This window comes from Mesocricetus auratus, unplaced genomic scaffold (genome assembly GCF_017639785.1).
Source record: "Mesocricetus auratus isolate SY011 unplaced genomic scaffold, BCM_Maur_2.0 Super-Scaffold_100040, whole genome shotgun sequence".
NCBI lineage: Eukaryota > Metazoa > Chordata > Mammalia > Rodentia > Cricetidae > Mesocricetus > Mesocricetus auratus.
In genome coordinates, this window is record NW_024429217.1 from 1,044,101 (window position 1) to 1,068,655 (window position 24,555).

The following is a 24,555-nucleotide window of genomic DNA, read 5'->3' on the forward strand; positions in this document are numbered from 1 at the left end:
GACTGACACCATTATACTACCCAGGGCAAGTGAGGCCTTCCATGAGTGATTATCAAAGCATGCCACATCATTTGCGGCAGAATCTAAGCTATTCCACATGTATCTATATTGAAAGAGTATTCCTCCATGTAGAATGAGCTCCCAAAATCCATTCTTGAGCTAGGTATAAATACTGGCTCCACTACCCAGGCCTTCTAAATGACACGTACTTTCAGGGGACTTGGTTCGAGCCTTTGCTGGTTCCGTACATGTCAGACTAGGGCCTATGAGCTCCCACTTTTCAGGTCAGCTGTTTCTGTGTGTTTCCCCAACATGGTCTTTAACCCTTTGCATATTACTCATCCCTCTCTACAAAGGAACTCCAGGAGTTCAGCTCACTGCTTAGCTGTAGGTTTGTGTGTCTGCTCCATAAGTTATGGGGTAAAGGCTATAGAATGCCATTTATGATAGTCATCAGTCTCATAATAAGGGAAGGGCATTTAAGATAGCTTCTCCACTATTGCTTAGATTCTTCCATGGTTTCATCCTTGTGGATCCCTCGGCATTTCACTAGTGCCAGATTTCTCTTTAAACCTATAAGGCTCCTCTCTATTAAGCTATCTCTTTATTTCCTTTCCTCTATTCCTCCCCTGATAAAATCATCCTGATTCCTGATGTTCTTCCCCTCTTCTTCACTCATTCTGTTTCTCCTGCCTCTCTTCTCCATTCCCTGCTGCTCCCAATTTTCTCAGGACCTCTGTTCTGTTTCCCATTCACCAGGGGACCACACATGTCTCTCATAGGGGCCTCCTTATTTCCTAGCTTCTCTGGAGGTATTGATTTTAGGATTGGTATTGTTTCTTTTCTAATATACACATATGAATGAGTATATACGATGCTTGGATTTCTGTGACTGGGTTACCTCACTCAGGTTGGTTTATTCTAGCTCCATTGATTGGCCTTCAAATTTCAAAATTTCATTTTCTTTTCTGCTGAGCAGTACTCCATTGCGCAAATGCACCATATTATCCTTATCCATTCTTTGGTGAAGGGGCATCTAGTTTGCTTCCAGGTTCTGGATATTAAAAATGATGCTGTTAGGAACATAGTTGAACACATGTCCTTGTTATATGAATGTGCATCCTTTAGGTATATGCCTAAGAGTAAAATTGCTGGATCTTGAGGTGGACTGATTCCCATTTTGTGGAGAAACTACCATACTGATTTCCAAAGTTCCTGGCAAGTTTGAATTCCCACCAGCAATGGAAGAATATAATGAGCATTATTCTAGTCATCCTAGTCTCAGAGGCACATCAACCCCAAATACCATACAGAGACTCTATTAGTTACAATGCTCTCAGCCAATGCCCAGAGCTTCTCATTAACTGGTTATGTCTTAAGTATTAACCCATGATACAAATATATATTTATGTAAGTTTTTCTCTTACCAAGGACACTGGCCTCATGCATCCTCTTCCCAGGATCATATGGTGACTCTCTACTCTTGCCTAGATTTCCCAGAATTCTCCTTGACTCCTAGTCCTACCTACATTGTTTCTCTATTGGCCAACATTGCTTTATTCATAAACCAATAAAAGAAACATATACAGAGTAGGACTTAATTCATCAGAAGAGTTTTCCCCTTTCTGCACATCCACTCCAGCATAAGCTGTCATTGGAGCTTTTGATTATGGCCATTCAGACAGGTATAAGATTGTGTCTCAGGGTGCTTTGATATTCAATTCCCTGATGGTTAAGGATTTTGAGGAATTTCTTATGTGTCTGTATGGCATTTTAGATTCCTCTATTGAGAATTTTCTATTTAATTCTGTACCCACATTTTAACTGGATTGTTTTGCGTTTGGTGACTTGCTTCATGAGTTCAATGTATATTTTGAAAATCAGCCCTCTATCACATGTGGGGTTGAGGCAAATCTTTTCCCATTCTGTGTCCCACTATTTTGTCTTGTTGACTGTTTCCTTTGCCTTACAGAAACTTTTCAGTTTCAGAAGGTCCCATTTAGGAATTGTCTATATCAGTGTCTGTGCTGCTGCAGTTATGTTTAGGAAGGTGTCTCCTGTAACAATTCTTTCAAGGGTACATCCTACTTTCTTTTCTTTTCTAAGAGGTTCGTTCAGATCTTTGATCTATCTGGAGTTGCTTTTGTGCATGGTAATACATAAGGATATATCTATAAACGTTTACATGTTTACATTACATTCAGTTATGCTAGCACCATTGAACATGATTTACTTTTTCCATTGTATAAGTTAGGATTCTTCATGAAAAATCAGGTATTCATAGGCATGTGGATTAATATTCCATTGACATGCTTGTCTGTTTTTTGTGCCAATACCAAGCTGCTTTCCTTACTATAGCTCTATAGTAGAGCTTGAAGTCAGAGATGGTGATGACTCCAGAAGTTTTTGTACAGGGTTGTTTTTGCTATCCTGGTGTTTTAGTGTCTCCATATAAAGTTGAGTATTCTTTCCAGGTCTGTGAAGAATTGTTCTAGGATTTTGATGGTGATTTCATTCAATCTCTGGATTGTTTTTTCAAGATTGCCATTTTTAGTATGGTCGTCCTACCTATCCAAGAGCATGGGAATTCTTTCCATTTTCTGGGTTCTTCTTATTTTTTTTTAGTGTCTCAAAATTCTTGATGTACAGATCTTTCACTTGTTGGGTTAGTGCTACCTCCAGATATTTTATGTTGTTTGTGGCTATTGTAAAGGGTAAGGTTTCTCTGATTTCTTTCTCAGTCAACTTATCATCTGTATAAAGTAGAGGTACTGATTTTTTAGTTAATATTGTATCTTGACATTTTGCTGAATGTATTTACCAGCTGTAGGAGTTCCGTGGTAGAATTTTTCAGATCACTTATGTAAACTATTGTATCAGCTGCAAACAGTGAAAATTTGACTTCTTTTCTAATATGTATCCCCTTGACCTTCATTTGCTGACTTATTGCTCTAGCTAGAACTTTGAGCAAAATAGTGAAGATATAATGAGAGACTGGACAACCTTGTCTTGTTCCAGATTTTTTTGAAATGGCTATGAATTTCCCTCCATATTGGCTGTTGGCTTGCTGTAAATTGCTCTTATCATGTTTATGTTTATTTCTGTTATCCCTGATCTCTCCAGGACCTTTATCATGAAGGGGTTTTGGATTTTTTCGAATACCTTTTCAACATCAAGTGACATGATAATGTGATTTTTCTTATTCGTTTTTTTATATGGTATATTACATTGATGGATTTTTACATGTTGAACCATCCCTGCATCTCTGGGATGAAGCCTATTTGATCATGATAGATGAATTTTCTGATGTGGTCTTGCATTGGGTTTACAAGTATTTTAATGAGTATTTTTGCATCAATGTGCATGAGGGAGATTGGTCTGTAGTTCTCTTTCTTAGATGTGTCTTAGTGTGGTTTGGGTACCAAGGTAAATGTGGAATATTCAAAAGAGTTTGGCACTGGCCCCTCTATTTCTATTGCATGGAACACTTTGAGGAGTGTTCATATTAGTTGTTATTTGAATTTCTGGTAGAATTCTGCACTGAAAACATTTGGCCTTGTGCTTTTTATTTGGTTGGGAGACTTTTAATGGCTGCTTCTATGTCATTACAGATTATAGGTTTATTTAAATTGCCTATCTGTTCTTGATTTAATTTTGGTGACATATATCCAGAAAATTGTCAATTTTCTTTACATTTTTCAATTTTGTGGAATACAGGTTGGCAATGTATTACCTGATGATTCCTTGGATTTCCTCAGTGTCCATTGTTATGTTCCACTTTTCATTTCTGATTTTGTTAATTTTCATGTTCACACTCTGTCATTGGCTAAGTTAGGATATAGGTTTGTATATCCTGTTGATTTTCTCAAAGAGCCAAATCTTTGTTTCATTGATTCTTTGTATTGTTTTCATCGTTGCTTCCTTATTGATTTCAGACCTCAATTTGATTATTTCCTGGCATCTATTACTCTGTGATGAGTTTTGTTCTTTGTGTTCCCGAGCTTTCAGTTGTGTTGTAAATTCTCTAGTGTGACTGTTCTCCAGTTTCTTCAAGTGGGTACTTGGTGCGATGAACTTACCTCTTAGCATTCTTTTCAAAGTGTCCCACAAGTCTTGGTATGTTGTACCTTCATTTTCAATGAATTCTAGGAAAACTTTAATTTCTTTCTTTATTTCTTCCTTGACCCAGGATTGATGAAATTGAGCATTGTTCAATTTGTATGAGTTTGAAGGCTTTCTCCAATTTGAGTTGCTGAATTATAAATTTCAACCGTGGTTATCAATAAGATACAGTGGGTTATTCCTTTTTTTAATCTGTTAAGTTTGCTATTTCGGAGTATGTGTTAGATTTTAGAGAATTTCAATCTGGAACTGAGAAGAAGGTATACTCCTTTGTGTTTGAATGGAATCTTCTATAGATGTCTGTAAAATCTAGTTGGGTCAAATTTTCTTTTAGTTCTTTTATTTCTTTGTTGAGTTTTTGTCTGGTAGCCCTGTCCAATAATGAGGTGGGGTGTTGAATTCTTCACTGTATGTGGGGTTTTATGTGTTATTTGAGTTTTACTAATATTTCTTTTATGAATGTGTATGCCTTTCTATTTGGGGTACATAATGAGAATTGAGACTTCTTCCTGATGGATTTTTCCTGTGATGAATGTGAAATGGCCTTTTTCAAATCTTTGATTAATTTTAACTTGGATTCTAATTTATTAAATATTAGGACAGTTACACTAGCTTGTTTCTTAGGCACATTTGATTGGAAAATATTTCCCAACCTTTTACTCTGATGTAGCATCTGTCTTAGAAGTTGAGGCATGTTTCTTGTATGCAATAGAAATGGCTACTCTATTTTTGTATCCATTTTGTATCCTGTGTCATTTTTAGGAGAGTTAAGACCATTGATATTGAAGGATATTAATGACCATTGATAGTTTATTTTTATTGCTTTTCAATTTGTTTCTGGTGATTTTATTGTGTGAAGGTTTCCTCTTTTTTCCCTTTGGCTCTTGGTAACGTGGGATTATCTATTAGCTATGTTTCTGTGAGTGTAGTTAACATCCTTGACTTAAGAGTTTTCTGTCTAGAACTTTCTGTATGGGTGGATTTATGGATATGTACAGTATAAATCTGGATTTGTCATGTAATATCTTGTTTTCTCCATCTATAGTGATGGAGTGTTTTGCTGGTATAGTATTCTGGGCTCGAAACTGTGGTCTCTTAGTGTTTGTAGAATATCTGTTCAGGACTTTCTGGTTTTCAGAATTTCCAAGGTGAAGTCAGGTGTAATTCTGACAGGTCTGCCTTTATATCTTATTTGGCCTTTATCCTTTGCTGCTGTTAATATTCTTTATTTATTCTGTATGTTTTGTGTTTTGATTATTATGTGGTGAGGAATGTTTATCTTAGGTTGGGAAATTTTTTTCTATGATTTTGTTGAATTATTTTTCTGCACATTTGAGCTGGGCTTCTTTGCTTTCATCTACACCTACTATTCTTAAGTTTCATCTTTTACAGTGGCCCATATTTCCTAGATATTTTGTGTTAAAGATTTGTTGGACTTAAGATCTTTGGTTGATGAATCTATTTCCTCTAGTGTATATTCAACATCTGAGATTCTCTCTTCCGTATCTTTTCTTCTGTTGGGCATGCTTGCTTCAGTTGTTCCTGATCATTTGCCCAGTTTTTCTATTTCCATCATTTTCTATGTTTGTGTTTTATTGTTTCTATTTCAGCTTTCAGTTCTTGAACTGTTTGATTTGCTTCCTTCATCTGTTTGATTGTTTTTTCTTGTGTTTCCTTGCTTTCTTTAAGAGATTTGGTGACTTCTTACATTTTTGGTTTGTCTTTTCTTCCATTTCTTCCATTTTTTATTTGTGTTTTTCCATTTATATAATGAATTTTCTCACTTCCTGTTTGAGAGCCTCTATCATCTTCATAAAATTGATTTTAAGTTGGTTCTCTTCTGTTTCATCTGCATTAGGATATTAAGACCTTGTTGTTGTAGATTCCCTAGAATCTGGTGGAGGCTTATTAGTTTTTCTGTTGTTGACTGTATTCTTATACTATCATCTTCCCATCCCTTCTTTTAGTTGGTGCAGGTATGGTTTCTCCCTCTCCTGGTGTGTATGGATCGAAGGCTGTCTCCCTCTTCTGGTGTATGGGGGTTCAAGACTCTCCTCTTTGGGTGGGTGCAGGTCCAAGATTGGGATTGCTCAAGATGCTGGATTCTTTGGTCTTCCTCTAAACTCTCTGGGAAATTTTAGTGTGGTGTGTGTCTGGGGGCCACGGTCCAGGTGATTCCAAACAGGAAAGTGGTATTGGAGAAGCATATCCTTGTTCCCTCACTTATAGAATTAGAAAACTGAGGAATAAACGACCACTTTTCCAATTTACTGGAAAATTGATTTAGATAGTGAAAACAGAAAATAAACTTATTGCTGACCTCCTTAGTTATATCTCTAGGAGTCAAGGTTTTAATTGTGTACAGTGTAACTCCATGCATCTGGTAGCTAGTTCCACAATTAATTCAAAGAATTCTAACAAAATTCCTTTATCTTATCAAAGTACCTTAGTGACTTTCCTCAGAATAGGAAAGTAGGCAATAATAAAAATATTTGGAGGAAAGAATAAAAATTGATTGTAATCAGGAAGGAAAATTAGAAATGTAAATGATGTGAACTATTTTTATCTGAATAGAACTTATTTTTGTCAAATTCTTTTCGTTACATGGACATTTTCTTTGGGCCCCATACTCATTTCTAATATATTTGCATTATCCTCAGTGCCTTCAACACTAAAAACTTCTTTGTTTACACTTGTAGTCAAATCCACCCCAGATGTCTATGCCTGAGGTCTTGCTGTCTCTTGTCTTACATCGTAGGCATGCAGCTGAAGATCAATAAGCATTTTTTCAACTTGCTTTTCACTTAAATGCAGGGCATCAGATGCAGAGCCTAAGGGAAGAACTCTTTACGGCCCCATATGGCCCCATTTGGTGTGATTATGCTAACAAATACAGTGACCAACAAAGTTATAAGTTCACTTGCACAAAAACACATAAACTGAGTATATAGCTGGTGGACACTATGTCTTATATAACTAGCAATCTTAAGAATTGGAAGTCACTTGTATTAACAGAATGATCTCTTGGAGTTCTATCCCTTGGATTCTGCAGATTCCCCATCTGGTTTGTGCGTTTGGGGACTCTGAGTGCTATTTCAGAGTCAAAGACTTTCGTCGTGATGGAAATGTAATGATTGGAGCATTTTTCCCTCTTTATTATTATTACACAGCCAATAAAATTCCTCATAAAATTCTGCCAAACCATTTTGAGGATTTTTACTTACAGTAAGTGCCTTTGAGTTTCCATACAGTACTTTGAGGCTATATGGATTCAATGAAACTTCTCTCTGATTTCTACTTTTAATCACTCTTGTCCATTCTTAAGTTCTTTTTAAAATACCTTTTCTTCTTGATTTCTATGCTTCTCAAATGGGGTAAATAAGACTTTTGGCTTTCCTCATTTTAACATCCACTTTTAATAAGTAAATTTTCTTGCTATTTTTATGTCATGTCTATATCACTCCACACTATGCATATTTTAAATGTTAAATCTTCAGGATGATTATTAATCAGGGATTGATATCATACTTCATGGCATTATAGAAATTGAGCTGTGCTCTTACAATGAGAAATGATAAATGGAATTTCATATATGATGTTAGAATCACAACTCTTGCTTATATTAGATGATGCTAATTCTGTGCCGGAGTGTCAGAATTAGAATTTTCAATGGTTTCTCTGATATATAAATATCATATTTTTGTGTGTGTATATATATACATATATGTGTGTGTGTGTGTGTGTCTACTAATTTTCCTGATGCTCAGAAATACATTTCATGATCATTGATTTTCTCTATAAATTTCCAATATGCCTTTCATAGTTAAAAATGTGTTCAAGAAGACACATTGATTGTGCTGGCAGACACTTAGTACTGTTTCTTAATTGATTTAAATACTTCAAGTTTAAAGGATGGTTCTGACATGTCCATTTGATATACTTAGTCTAATATAAGAAAAATAACTCCATGTGTTACCTTCTAAAGAAAATAATGTGTGTTTTATCTCACACAGATGTTACCAGAGAAGTAGGAATACATTCAATAAGGACCCATTGAGAAAGGCCATAACTTGCACATCACATTGAATACAACATGAGGAAAGGGAATTACATACTAAAGGGCATGTAGGAACTCACTTGATGGAAAAAACAAAAGAGGAATAAAACATTAGTGAAAGTGGATTGTCATCAGTATAACATTACTATGATTTTCTAAAAATTTGGTGAGGTAAGAAGTAACTAGATCAGAGTGGAGAAGATGAGATTTTAGATGGTCAATGCTCTTGGAGATTGAAGATATCTTGCCATTTATTTTGAAAATGACATAGTAAATATGGTCACAGCAATTCAAAACAGGATATTTGAGAACATTTTATTGTTCAGAAGCCTCTAAGGCCATATCTTATATCAACAAGATTACTATTTTTGATATGTTTTAGTTGATATAATAACTGTTGTGGTGGATGGAGGTCATTCTACTTTATAAAAGATAATACTGCCTGTAATTATGTACTCTTTTACTAATTTTTTCCAATAAAATAATAATATTCATTATTGCACATTATGAACCTCTCATTTTACTGTAGAGTAGCTAGGCTTTTTGTGCCAAGAGCCTGCTTTCATTTGCATGAGCTCTTAGTTCCTGGCTTATCCATAATAAAAGAGGATATTGGCCTACAAAGATGATTTTACTTCTTATTAAGAAAAACATCATGATTAGGAAATTGTTATATTTAGTATGAAAGACTAAAATAACTGATTATGCAGCACTTTTTCTCAATATATTTATTCATACATGTGTAAAAGATAAAGGATATATACTTCAAAGCAAAACAAGGAAATAATCTATATTGATTCTGATTAAGTTCCCTTTACAGGTGTTTATATATATATATATATATATATATATATATGAAAGATATTGTTCTATTTCTCTCTTCAATTGAATCCATTCATATTCTTCTACTCTGATTATTATATATCACAGTAATCATGATTATTAAAAAATAACATGAGGAGCTACAATTATTTTGTATCACGTTAGTTTGTATATGCTACAATCTTTTAATAGGAATTGAATTCCAGGCAAACATAATTACTCACCAGAATTTCCTAACATAAGGAATATAAGAAATATGTCCTAGCGTTCTGATTAATGCAAGCTTATTTTTGGGAACACAGTTGATTTTTGATTGTTAAATTGTTTTTGTGAATGTCAAAGTCTTCAAATATATACTATGTTTATTTAGTTTTGTTTGTATATGTTTATGAGTATGTGTATGCACCAAGCACACACATTCTGAAACCTACAAAAATCTCCTTATTCAATGAGATATGGAAGACTTTAATTGTTCAGATAGGCAAAATCCTTGACTATAGCATGAATATCTTAGAGGTCCTTTGGTCAATAATTGAAATATATATAAACAATTCCTGCCACTACAAGTTCCCCTAGCTTAAGAAATCTATCTCATAGTTGATTCAATTTAGATTTCTTTTCTCTATGTATTTTGAGATGATTTTACAATAGTAAGTTTCCATATAACCCCTCAGATGTTGTCCTTCACCATATTCCTTTCCTTACCACCCTCTTTATCCATTTCTTCATTTAATCCTCTGACTATCATCTCCTCTCTCTCTTACTGTAAACATATATTCTATTTCTTCTTCCTTGTGCTGTCCTTTCTTCCCAACTAATCTCTTACTCTATATGTAACTTCTGTCATATTTATGGTAGAGTGCCTATGGAAAGCTTAAAAGGTAACATTACATGTAAAAAGCATTACGGACAATATTTTACTTTTTGTGTTTGGGTTATCCTACATCAGAGTCTCACTAAGAATATGGAATCTGTATTATGTTTACAGATTTCATTTGATAGGAAGTTCATTCATGTTCATTCTTGCTTAGATACAGCCTTGATGCTCATAAACAGATAAATAAGTAGATAAATGTGTTCAACAATGAACTACTATTTACCTTTTTGAAAAATGGAATAATAAAAATCTGACATAAATGGATTGAATTAGAAAAAATTAGGCTAAGAGAGATAACCCATTGTATGCTTGGATGTTCGTAGATGTATGGAAGTTTCTTTTAGCTTTCCTGGAAATTTTGTGGTTCCATGTGACACTGAAAATTATCTTTAAAATTGCTGTAAAGATTAGTTTAATAAGTTTGATGAAAATTTTGTTGAATCAGAAGATAGTTTTTGTAGGGCAGCACTTTTTCTATACTAAACCTACTATTCCATTAGCATTGGATATCATTCCAATTTCTAATGTCTTCTACATTTATTTCTTCAATTTCATAAAGATTTAAACAAAAAGTCATCTCCTTTGTTAGAGTTATCCCATGGTACTTTACATTTTGAATCTATTGTAAGAGAGATTATTTTCCTGATTTCTATTGTAATCTGTTTGTCAATTGTACTATAGGAATATAGCTGATAATTTTGCATATTGAATTTTTACATTTTAAAATTAGAAATAAGCTTGTTTCCCATGTCAATTCCACCTCCCTCTCCCTCCCCACCTCCAGCAACCCCCCACCAGTCACCACCCAGCTTCCCACATTGTACTTAATTCCTTCCCCATAGAGGATATCTAGAGTCTATCTTTTCACCTAGGGCAGGGCCTAAGCCCTCCCCTAGGTGTCCAGGCTGAGAGACCATCCCTCTTTGTGTTATTGACACTCAAAGTCCATTTGTGTGCCAATGATAAATACTGATCTACTGGCCACGGCCCCATAGATTGCCCAGTCATCTTCCCTGACAACCACATTTAGGACATCTGGATCAGTCCGATGATGGACTTCCAGTTCTCGGTATGATATCCAAGTGTTCCCCCTTGATCAGGTCAGCTGTTTTTGTTCATTTCACTTGCCCATTCTTCACATTTTGCTTATCTCTCCTCCCTCTCTGTCATTGATTTCCAGGAGGTCAGTTCAGTATTTAGCTGTTGGTGTGTGCTTGTGCTGCAATCAATCACTACATGAGGGGTCCAGGATGACATAAAGGTCGTAGTCAAAGTCATTATCAGGCATGGGCATATAAAATAATGTCTCTACTATTGCTTGCTTTGCCATTTGGTGTCATCCTTGTAGATAACTATAGGACCCACTAGTGCCAGAACTCTCCTCAAACCTATAATGACTGCCTCTATTATCGTATTTCTCATCTTCTACTCCCCTACTTTTCCCCAACTTAACTTTCTTGGTCCCCACTGAACTCCCCTCTTCTGCTTTTCTCATCCTCTCTTTTTTTACAACTTCTGGTCCCCTCAACCTTGATCCCAATATGCTGAAGAGATTTTTCTTCATTCCCTTGATCTGAAGTACCATGCATAGCTTTGTTAGGTTTCTTTCTGATTCCCAGACTTTCTGGCAGTAGGCTAGCAATCACCTGACCCATGTCTAAAACACATATATGAGTGAGTACATACCATGTTTGTCTTTTTTGATTGGGTTACCTCACTCAGCATGGTTTCTTCTAGTGCCATCCATTTGCCTGTAAATTTCAAGATTCCATTGTTTTTTTTCTGCTGAGTAGTACTCCATTGTGTAAATGTACCACATTTTCTCTATTCACTCTTCAGTTGAGGGGCATCTAGGTTGTTTCCAGGCTTTGGCTATTACAAATAATGCTGCTATGAACATGGTTGAACATATGTCCTTGTTTATAAATGTGCATCTTTTGGCTATATGCTTAAGAGTGGAATTGCTGGGTGTGGTGGTACACTGACTCCTATATTCCTGAGGAATCTGTATACTAATTTCCAACGTAGCTGCATGAGTTGGCATTCCCACCAGGAGTGGAGGAGTGTTCCCCTCTCTCAACATCCTCTACAGCATAAACTGTCATTGGTGCTTTTGATTTTAGACATTCTGAAAGGAGTGAGATGGTATGTCAGAGTTGTTTTGATTTGCATTTCCTTAATGGCTAAGGATGTTGAGGATTTTCTCAAGTGCCTTCAGTCATTTTCGACTCCTCAATTGAGAATTCTCTATTTAGTTCTGTACCACACTTTTTAAATGGATCCTTTCGTGTTTTGGAGACTTGATTCTTGAGTTCTTTGCAAATTTTTTAGATCAGCACTCTGTCAGATGTGGGGTTAGTGAATATATTTTCCCATTCTGTGTTCTCCCATTTTGCCTGATTGACTGTGTCATTTGCCTTCCAGTAGCATCTTAATTTCAGAATTGGTTAATTGTCAATCTTAGTGTCTGTGCTACTGGTGTAATGTTCAGGAAATGGTCTCCTCTGCCAACTCATTCAAGAGTACCTCCCACTTTCTCAAGAGTTTCATTGTGGCTGGATCGATGTTGAAATTTTTAATCTATTTTGCCTTAAGTTTTGTGCATGGCAATAAACATGTATCTATCTCCAGTCTTCTACATGCCAATATCTAATTATGCCAGCACCATTTGTTGAAAATACTATCTTTTTTCCATTTTATAATTTTAGATTCTTGGTCAAAAATCAAGTGTTCATAGGTGTGTGGGTTAAAATCAGGTTTTTCATATGTAGATTGCATGGGTCTACCTGTATATTTTTATGCCACTACCAAGCTGTTTTCAGGCCTATAACTCTATAGTATAGCTTAAAGTCAGGGATGACGATTCCTCCAGAAGTTCCTTTATTATATAGGGTTGTTTTGGCTATACTGGGTCTTTTGTTTTTCTGTATTAAGTTGAGAATTTTTCTTTCAAGGTATGTGAACAATTGTGCTGGTATTTTGATGGATATTGCACTGAATCTTGAGATTGCTTTTGACAAGATTGCCATTTTCACTCTGTTGATCCAGGATCTTCTTTAATTTCTTTCTGTAGAGACTCATAGTTGTGCCTACATAGGTCTTTCCCTTGTTTGGCTAATGTTATCTGCAGTTATTTAATATTGCTTGTGGCTATGGTAAAGGGTGATGTTTCTTTGATTTCTTTCTCAGCCCATTTATTGTCTGTATGTAATAGGGTTACTGATTTTTTGAGTTAATCTTGTATCCTGACACTTTGCTGAAGGTATCCGATTGCTGTAGGAGTTCCCTTGTAGAGATTTTGGGGTCACTTATGTAAACTATCATATCATCTGCAAATAGTGAAAATGTCACTTCTTCCTTTCCAACTTGTATCCCCTTGATCTCCATTCATTGTCTTTTTGCTCTAGATAGAATTTCAAGTACAATATTGAGGAGATATGGAGAGACTGGAAAGCCTTGTCTTGCTCCTGATTATAGAGGAATCATGTTATGTCTCTCTCCACTTAGTTTGATGCTGGCTATTGGTTTACTGTGCATTGCTTTTATTATGTTCAGATATGTTCCGTTTATCCCTAATCTCTCCAGGACCTAAATCATGAAGAGCTGTTGGATTTTGCCAAAAGTTTTCTCAGCATCTAGTGAGATAATCAAATGGTTTTTCCTTTGTCATTTGTTTACATGGTGAATTGTATTGATATTTTTGCATATGTTGAATCATCCCTGTATCACTGGGATGAAGCCTACTTGAACATGGTGGATGATTTTTCTGATGTGTTCTTGGAATTTATTTTCTAGCATTTTATGAAGTACATTTGCATCAATATTCATGAGGGAATTTGGTCTGTAGTTCTTTTTCTTAGTTGAGTCTTAGTATGTCTTGGGTACCAAAGTAATTGTAGGCTCATAGAGTTTGACAATCAACCTCCTGCTTTTATTCTGTGGGACTCTTTGAGAAGTATTGGAATTATCTGTTCTTTGAATTTATGGTAGATTTCTGCACTGAAGCCATCGTGGCCCACCATTTTTTTATGGGAGACTTTTGATGAAGCTTCTATTTAACTATGATATAGGTCTGTTTAGATTGCTTATCTATTCTTGATTTAATTTTGGAAAGTGGTTTCTATACAGAAAATTGTTTACTTCCTTTAAATTTTCAATTTTTTTTGAGTACAGGACTTCAAATATGACCTCATGACTGTCTGGATGTCCTCAGTGTCCATTGTTATATTCCCCTTTTCATTTCTGATGTTGTTAATTAGCATGCTCTTTCTCTGCCTTTTGGTTAGTTTGGATAAATCTTTGTCTATCTGGTTGATTTTCTCAAAGACCACACTCTTTGTTTCATTGATTCTTTGAAATGTTTTCCTGATTTCTACTTTATTGATTTTCTCCTCAATTTGATTATTTCCTGGCATCTATTCCTCCAGGGTGACTTTGCTTCTTTTTGTCCTAGAGCTTGCAGTTGTGCTGTTAATTCTCTAATGGGACTATTATCCAGTTTCTTCATATGAGAACTTAGTGCTATGAAATTCCCTCTTAGCACTGCTTTCCAAATGTCCCATAAGCTTGGGTATGTTATGTCTTCATTCTCATTGAATTCCAGGAAGTCTTTAATTTCTTTTTTTTTCATTTCATACTTGACCAGGGATGGTGCAATTGTGCATTGTTCAATTCTTATGAGTTTGTAGTGTTTCTGCAATTTATGTTGTTGAATTCTAATTATAAAACATAGTGGTCTGATAAGTGGGGCAGAGGGTTATTCCATTTTTATGTATCTTTCATTTTTTTCTATGTTTCTGGTTATGTGGTCTATTTTAGAAAAGGTTCCATGTGGTGCCGATAAAAAGTATATTCTTTTGCATTTGGATGGAATGTTTTATAGATGTCTGTTAAACCCATTGGGTCATAATTTCTGTTAGTTCTTTTGTTTCTTTGTTAAGTTTCTGTTTGGAGGTCCTTTATATTGGTGAGAGTGGTGTGTTGAAGTCTCCTACTATTGTGTGAGATTTTATGTGTGATTTGAACTTTAGTAATGCTTGTTTCATGAGTGTGGGCACCTTTGTATTTGGGGCATAGATGTTCAGAATTGAGACTTCAGTTTGATAGACTTTTCCTTTGATGAATATGAAACATCCTGCTTCAAGACTTTTGATTTATTTTAATTTGAAGTCTAATTTGTTAGATACTAGTGTTTATACACCAGCTTGTTTCCTGGGTCCGTTTGATTGGAAAATCTTTTAGAAACCCTTTACTTTGAAATACTGTCTCTTTTTGATACTGAGATATGTTTCTTGTATGTAGCAAAAGGATCAGTTCTGTCTTTGTATCCATTCTGTTAGTCTTTGTCTTTTTATAGGCAAGTTGAGACTGTTGGCATTGACGTTATTAATGACCATTAATTGTTGATTCTTGTTTGGTTTGGATTTATTGGTGGTGGTGTTAGTGTATATGGCTTTCCTTCCCTTTTTCTTTTGATGCTTGATAAAGTGGGATTATCTATTGCGTATGTCCTTTTGAGTGTAGTTATCTTCATTGGGTTAAAGTTTTCCTTCTAGTACTTTCTGTAGCGCTTGATTTGTGGATATGTATTGTTTAAATCTGGTTTTGTCATAGAATATCTTGTTTTCTCCATCTATGGTAATTGAAAGCTTTGCTGGGTACAGTAGTCTGGGCTGGCATCCTTGTTCCCTTCATCATTTTAGGACATCTGTCCAGCATCTTCTGGTTTTCATAGTTTCTATTGAGAAGTCAGATGTAATTCGGATAGGTCTCCTTTTATATGTTACTTTATCTTTTTCTTTAGCTGCTCTTAAGGTTTTCTGTTTATTTTGTAGGTTTGAGGTTTTGCTTACTGTGTGGTGACAGGAATTCTTTTTCTGGTCCAGTCCATTTGGTGTCCTGGAAGATTCTTTTACTTTCATATGCTTTCCTTTTTTAGGTTAGGGAAATTTTCTTCTATGATTTGGTTGTATTTTCTGTACCTTTGATCAGTATTTCTTCACCATCTTCTACACCTGTTATTCTCAGTTTGGCCTCGTCACAGTGTCCCATATTTCCTGGATATTTTGTGTTAGGAATTCTTTGGACTTGAGTTTTTCTTTGGTCGATGAATGTATATCCTCTAATGAGTCTTCAACACCAGAGATTCTCTCTTCCACATCTTGTATTCTATTGGTTATACTTATATGTGTAGTTCCGGATGGTTTACAAAGTTTTTCTATTTCCAGCATCCCCTCATTCTGTGTTTTCTTTATTGTTTCTATTTTAGTTTTCAAGGCTTGGACTGTTTGTGTTTTTTCCTTCAGTCACCTGAGGCCAGCATGTAGGTGTCTTGTGTATTGATTTTATGTCCTACTGTTTTGAATTTATCAGCTTCAGTATTTTCCTTGTGGATTTTAAATCTTTTATACATAAAATCATACCACCTACAAATCAAGATACTTTGACTTCTTCCTTATCTGTTACTATTATTTTGATCACTTTCACTCATCTTACTTCTCTACCTACATTGAATGGGGAATGCCATCCTTCTCTTATTCCTTATGGTAATTGAAAATAATTTAATTTCTCTTAGTTTAAGTTGATGTAGGTTGAGTTCTTGCTGTGTTTTGCCATTATTGTTTTGAAGTATGTCCTTTATAACCTTAGTTCCTCCAGGACTTATATCATGAAGAAGCATTTAATGATATCAAAGGAACGTTCTCATATAAAGTGATTAGCAGGTAATCTTTGTCTTTGTTTAGGTGGAAAATTACATTTACTAATTTATATACAAATATCTTTTCAATTCTATGATAAAGCCTACTACATCAAGGTGTATCATCTTTTTGATGTGTCCTTGAATTTTATTTGCAAATATTTTATTGAGACTTACTTAATGTTTGCTCATTAATGAAAGTGAATCAGAATTTTCTCTTTTGGATCTTAGTGTGGTTTAGGTGTCATGGCAGTTGTGTCATCATGAAAAGAATTAGGCAATGCAACTTCCTGATATTAATTTCTCTGAACTTCTAATAGAATTCTTTTATGAATGCACATTGCCTCATCTTTTTAGGTTTCTGTTGCTAGATGAGTTTAAATAACTGATTATATTTCACCAAGGATATGATGCTATTTAAGTTTCTTATCTGATTTTAATTTAACTTTCACTGGGTCATACATATCTAGGTATTTAACCATTTCTGTTTTGTTTTCTAGTTTGCTGAATTACAGAATTTTAAAGTATGCCCTTAGTATTCTCTGGATTTCCTTGGTGTTTATTATGATATCATCTATTCATCTTCAATTTTATTAATTTGGAAATTCTCTCTACGTCTTTGTGTTAATTTGAATCAGATTTATCAATCTTATTGATTTTCACAAAGAACATCCTCTTCATTTTATTGACTATTGTAATTTTCCTTAATTTGTATTTTGTCAATTTCAGATCTGAGTTTGTATTTCTTGATTTGTATGCCTCCTCTCTGTTAGTATTTCTTTTTGTTCTATAACTTTGAAGATGTCATTTGGTTATTTGTAGTAAATATCTACAAATATACATGATCAGTTTTGAGAAAAGTTCTATTAATGACAAGAATCAACTATATTCTCTGCTTTTGGGTGAAATATTCTGGAAATATTTACTAGGTCCTTTGAATTTTATCATGTTATTTAACTGTTTATTTCCCTATTTAGTTTTAATTAATTTTTATTTAATTTTTTCTGAGTTAATTTTGTGTAGGCCATCTGCTACTAGAAATCAGTCTTTCCCTTATTAATGTTTCCCCCAGTGAGACAATCTTCAATTTAAAAATTTTTTTATTTGCAAGTGGCTATAAGTCAGATATATCCTCTTGGTTATGAATGGTATCTAGCGTTCATATCTCCTTTCAGCAATAGGACTGCATCTGGGCCATACCTTTGCAGGCCCAGGCAATGCTACCTCAGTCACTGAGTTCAGCTTGCATTGGTCTTACTTGTTAAAAAGACCTTGTTTCCTTTTTTGTAATTTATTTTTTCTGGATCTTTCACTCTTTCCATTTCTTAGATTTTTAGTGGGGGTCATCCTTGTGGTTTCTTGGGAGTTTCCCAAGTGCCCAAGCATGTCGATTTCAAACTACCAAATAATCCAATTGAAACTGGGATTCAGAGATAACCAGAGAATTCTCAACAGAGGAATCTAAAATAGCTTAAAGACACTCAAGGAATTGTAGAACATCCTTAGCCATCAAGGAAATGCAAGTCAAAACAACTCTGTAATACCATCTCATACCTGTCAAAATGGTTAAGAACAAAAATACTAATGAAATCATATGCTGCAGAGGATGTGGAGTAAAGGGAACACTGCTAATTGATGGTTGGAGTGCAAATGTATGCAGCCTTTTTTCAAATCAGTATGATTAATACTCCAAAAATTGGGAATCAGTCGACCTCAGGAGCCATCAGTAACACTGTCACATACTCAAAGGTTGCACAATCATACCACAAGGATATTAGCTCAACTACGTTCATAGCAGCATCAGTTTTAAAGCTAGAACTTGGAAGCAACCTAGATGCCCATCGACCAAAGTAAATGGGATATCTTTACCCAGTGGAGTACTACTCAGTGGAAAAAACGACATCTTGAAATTTGCAGGAAGAGAATAAACTATCCTGAGTGAGATAACTGAGCCTGAAAGACAAACATGGCATAAGCTGATGTTAGACACGAAACAAAGGATAGCCTGCCTATAGACCACGATCCCTGACAAGCCAGTAACCAGGATGACACTAACAGAGACATATTTGGATCTCCCATGGTAGGGGAAATAGAAAAGCTCTCCTGAGTAAATTAGCAGCATTAACAGTGGGGGAGGAATGTTAGGAGAGTGAGGAAGGGAGAAGGAGAGAGGAGAGAACATGAGGAATTGGGAAGCTCAAGTTGGGAGATGATGAAAGAGGGAGAGCAAGGAAAGAGGTGCCTTGATCGAGAGGGTAATGATGTTGTTAACAAGGAACCTTGCATTTGAGAATTCTTTTTTTTCACACTTTGATTCACATTTTATACAGCGTTGCATTTATTCAGTGCATATATTACATGAAAATAATCAGACAGCCTCTTCTGTCTGGGCTTAAGATGAAATAATCCTAAATAAACAAACAAACAATTGCACATGCACACATGCTAAGGCATTCCTATGCTTCCCTTTCTGAGTGACAGCCTCTAAGAAGTAAGATAGGGAATGGCTGCAGCTGCAGTATGTGCAGTTGGGAGTAGGGTGGGGTTCTACATTCACAGTTGTACACACCCTACCAGGGCTGTACTCCTGCAATAGTGCTCCTATCCCAGGATGGAAAAGAAGAGCATGGACTCTTCCACAGGAACCATTACCATTCCTACTATTATAACATACATCTTGGTTTTTTAAATATTTTATTACTTTAATTTTGAATAGCTTGATTCACATGACAATCCCAGTTCCCTCTCCCTCCCCTCCTTCTGCACCCCTCCACTATACCCCCAGCCTCCCACCCTATCACCAATTCCTTCCACATAGGGGATATCCAGATTCTATCATTTTACTCAGGGCAGGGTCCCGGCACACCCCTAAGAGTGCAAGCTGAGAGAGCATCGCTCTTGTGTTATTGACAAATGAAGTCCATTTGTATGCCAGGGATAAACACTGATCTATTGCCCAGGGCCCCATAGATTTCCCAGGCCTCCTCACAGACTCTCACACAAATGGGGTCTGGATAAGTCCCATGCTGTCAGTCTGGGGTCCAAGAACTTCCGCTTATTCAGATCATCTGCCTCTGCTGGATTCACCAGCTCATTATTTGCCAATTTGCTCATCGCTCCTCTCTCTCTGTCACTGGGTTCTATGGGTTCAGTTCAGTGTTTAACTGTGGATGTTTGCTTACGCTTCCATCAGTCACTAGCTGAAGGTTCTAGGATGGCACATAGGCTAAACGTCAAGTTCATTATCAGGAATGGGAATTTAAGGTGGTCTCTCCACTATTGCTTAGCTTGCCAGATGGTGTCATTCCTTTAGATCATTAGAAGTCTCACTGGTACCAGATCTCTCTTCCATCCTATGAGTCCCTCTACTTTGGTATATCTCATCATGTTCTCCCCCTATTCTACCCCCACTCAACCTTTCTGTTTCCCCATGATTTACTCTCTCTTCCTCTTCTCTGCCTCTCTTCTTCCCAGCTCCCAATCCCCCCTACGTCTGACCGTGTTCCCAATCTGTTCAGGAGATCTTAGTGGAGCAGATTAATTGTTGCATGAATTTGCATCTTTTGAATATATGCCTAAGAGTGGAATTGTTGGGGTTTGTGGTAGATTGATCCCAATTTTCCTGAGGAATCTCCATATTGATTTCCAAAGTGGGTGTAAGAGTTGGCACTCCCACCAGCTTTGGAGGAGTGTTCCCCTCTCTCCACATCCTCTGTAGCATAAATTGTCTTTGGTGTTTTTGATTTTAGCCATTGTGACAGGAGTAGGATAGTATCTCAGTGTTGTTTTGATTTGCATTTCCCAGATGGCTAGGGATGTTGAGCAATTTCTAAAGCGCATCTCAGCCACTTTAGACTACTCTATTTTGAATCTCTATTTAGTTCCGTACCTCCCTTTTGGTGATTTGAAGCCTTGCTTCTTGAGTTCTTTGTAAATTTTGGAGGTCAGCCCTCTGTCAGATGTGGGGTTAGTGAATATATTTTCCCATTGTTTGTGTTGCCTTTTTGGCTTTTGACTGTTTCCTTTGCCTTACAGAAGCTTCTTAGTTTCAGGAGGTCCCATTTGTTAATTGTCAATCTCAATGTCTGTGCTACTGGTGTTATGTTCAGGAAGCAGTCTCCTATACCAATTCATTGAAGAGTATCTCCGACTTTCTCTTCTAAGAGTTTCAGTGTGGTTGGATTTATGTTGAGGTTTTTGATCCATTTGGATTGAAGTTTTGTTCAAGGCAATAGACATGGATCTATCTGCAGTCTTCTGTATGCCAATATCCAGTTATGCCAGCAACATTTGTTGAAGATACTGTCTTTTTCCATTGAAAATTTTAGCTTCTTTGTCAAAAATCTAGTGTTCATAGGTCTGGGATAAAATGAGGGTTTACAATTCATTTCCATGTCTATTTTTGTGTAAATACCAAGATGTTTTCAGGACTATAGCTCTGTAATAGAGCTTGAAGTCAGGTATGGTGATGCCTCCGGAAGTGCCTTTATTCTTTAGGGTTGTTTTGGCTATCCTGGCTCATTTGTTTTTCCGTTTAAAGTTGATTATTGTTCTTTCAAGGTCTGTGAAGAATTGTCCCGGAATTTTGATAGGGATTGCATTGAATCTGTAGACTGTCTTTAGCAAGATTGCCATTTTTATTATGTTGATCCTACCAATACAAGAGAATGGGAGATCATTCCATTGTCTGGTATCCTCTTTGATTTCATTCTTTAGAGACTCAAAGTTATTGATATACAGGTCTTTCACTTCTTTGGTTAACGTTATTTCCAGATATTTCCTGCTGTTTATGGCTATTGTAAAAGGTGATGTTTCTGTGATTTCTTTCTCAGACCCTTTATCATCTGTATATAATAGGGCTACTAATTTGAGAATTCTTCAAAGAAGATATTAGTTTAAAGAGAAAATTTTTCCCACATTAAAAAATGGGAATCACTATTATAGTAGAAAATGTTTGGCCCCTGCAATGCTTGATTTAAAAAGGGAACAATTAAATGAAGGGTTAATCATATTAACTGGGATTGAAATAAAGCTAATTATTATTTTGATAATATTTCTTGTTGGTTTAATAATTGCTGATTCATCTCAAAATAGTGGGTTGATATGAGTCCTGACATGCAGGACTTATAAAACTTGTTAAAGTAGATCTTAGAGATATTCAAATCCAAATGGAGGAATTTAGCGAAGAACCACATTCAGTGTTGCATTATAAGGTAAAAGAAGAACAGCCTAAGTTTATCCAGAGAACTAACAATAACATATCCAGTAACCTTACATGAAGGCCCAGTTGGTAGATGCTGTATAATAGGTAATTGGACCCTTGTGTCAGTGTTCTATATGAAGAAATTCTACGGAGCAATAGTTGCATATGACATGCATTCCTCATCTGTGAAGCAGATGTTAAACTCATGGGGAACTTGCAATAATATTATTCTTAAAAACTGGATATTCTTGGTCAATAATGTCTCAGAACTTGGTCAACAAATATGATGGGTTGCCTGGTCCAAAGAAGTGGTTACACTATTGAAAAAACATATAAAGCTCAAGGAATGGGAATCTCCTAATATCAACTTCTTGGATAAGGAGATTATGCTACTATAGAAAGGAAATCTTCATGTGATAGCCATACCCTGGCTTTATGCCTTGTAGCAGCTTTGAATGCTTGGGACAGAGTTAGAGAAATAGGAAAGAAAATTTAATCATTTGAAATAGTTACACAGGACCAAAGGAATGCTTCATGATTTTTTATATTTTATTTTTAAATTTAAATTTAAATTAGAAACAGGGTTGCTTCACATGTCAATTCCAGGTCCCTCTCCCTTTCCCTCCCCTCCTCCTGCAACCTCCCACCAACCTCCCCAATATACCCTCATTTCACCAGGGAGGGTGAGGCCCTCCATGGGGTATCCATAGTCTGTCATTTCATCCAGGGCAGGACCTAGAACCTCCCCCAAGTTTTCAGGGTGAGATTGCATCTCTCATTTTTGGATGGGAACCCAAAGTCCATTTGTATACCCGAAACAAATACTGATCTACTACCCAAGGCTCAATAGATTACCTAGGGCTCCTCACTGACACCCACATTCAGGGGGTCTTGATCAGTCCCATGCTGGGTTCCCAGGCATCAGTCTGGGATTCAAGAGCTAAAACTTGTCAGGTCAGATGTTTCTGGGGGTTAAACCAGCCCAGTCTTAACCCCTCTTGTCATTATTGCTCCCTCCCTGTCACTGGATTTCTTGAGTTCAGCTCAGTGCTTAGCCGTGGGACATGGCATGTACTCTCTCATATATGGATTTTAGACATAGATCTGGGGAGTACCTGCCTACAATCTATACTGCCAGAGAGTCTGGGAAACATAACCTTCATTCAGTGGCTGATGGAAGCAGAGGCAGACTCCCACGGCTAAGTACAGCTAAGCTTCATTATTTTTTTTTACAAAGATTGATTTCAGAAGTAATTAGGATGGTACAGATTCAAAAGCTAGAAAAAAGTAGTTGAATCTCTGGTTTTTGAAAATGCCAATTCTCAATGCAAAACAAGAATTCAAGGTCAGAAGCTTTCAAAGATTGGATCAGAGATACAGTAACTATTGAGTCTCATGACCTTGATGATGCATGGAAAAGTGGGGTGGTTTTAAGAGGCTTGTAGAAAATTAGAAATGCCAAATGTTTTAATTGTGGCAAACAATGCAATTTTAAAAGGTATTATAATTGGTATTCATAGAAACAATTTTTTCTAAGCATAATACAAACAGAATGTCCCTCCATTCTGAATTATTTAGAAGGCGTTGCATTTCCAGGCATTGCTCTAATGGGTAGAGATCTACAAGAAATTCAAGGCAATCCTTTGCTGTTGGACAAATCCTTCAGATGGCCTTTAGTAGTCCCCTATGCCAAATCTTGCTTAGTCCTTCCCTGACACTGTGGAAACTCCTTTCCAGAGTAATTAAGGAAGCATACTCCTCTGGATGTTAGAAGTATTATAGAAAAGAGAAAATTTTCAAAGAAACCTGCAAAGCAAGTATATTGGCAAACAACTATAAATGAACAAACACCAAAATGAAAATTATGAATAGAATAAATGACTTTGTCATTGATGGCCTGGTCTGGTAGACAGAGTGTGAACATGACAGTAATTTCGCCAGAATGTTTGCATTCACATTGGCATCTTCGGGATATAAATATTCATCTACTAGGGATTGGAATTTTATCGCAGGTGGAATGGTGCATGAGATGGGTTGAATTACAGGACCACATGGACAGAGAGGAAAAATAAATGCATATACTGTTAACATAGCAATGAATTCATAGGGGTGTGATTTGTTGTAACAATAGAACACACAGATTATATTCCTCCAATCTTTGAAAGAAACAATAATTAAATATATGTTTCCAGGACAAATATTAAAAGGTATTGTAAAGAACAGTCACTGATCTTTCAGATTATGCAAGAACATGGTATCATGGCTGCTGATCTTCCAAATGCATCAACATCCCTATTTTTAATGTGGTTGACAGACAAACCCTTATGGACTGTACAATGGCCTTTAGCAACAAAGCTACTGCAGGCTTTGGAAGAACTGGTACAGAAGCAACTAAATTCTCAGCATCTTGAAGAACCCAGCAGCCCATGGAATTCTCTTGTACTTATTATTAAAAAGAAATATGGAAACTGAAGAATGATAATAGAACTAAGAACTGTTAATAGCTGATATACCAATCAGGCTCTTTAGAGTCTGGAATTCCTTTGCCTTCCCTAGTGCCTAAAGGATGACCTCTCAGAGTTTCATTGAGAATTAGTATTTTCAAAATTCAGAGATTCAATTATTAGTTTTGTAACTTTTGAATCTGTACCATTCTAATTACTTCTGAAGTCAATCTTTGCAAGAAAAACATGAAACCTTCCTTTGGGTCCTGTGCAACTATTGTAAATGACTAAATTTTCTTTCCTATTTCTCTAGTTCTGTCCCAAGCATTCAAA

General features: G+C 36.0%; 1 protein-coding gene across 1 annotated transcript in view; it reads left to right on the forward strand.

The window, feature by feature from the left end:
- Window positions 1-7,138: 7,138 nt before the first annotated feature.
- Window positions 7,139-24,555, forward strand: part of LOC101833079 (vomeronasal type-2 receptor 116-like) — a 54,367-nt gene continuing 36,950 nt past the window's right edge. Inside the window, exon 1 of the mRNA XM_040734720.1 lies at window positions 7,139-7,347. Within this exon, the coding sequence (XP_040590654.1) occupies window positions 7,139-7,347 (209 nt within the window). The remainder of the gene's footprint in view (window positions 7,348-24,555) is intronic.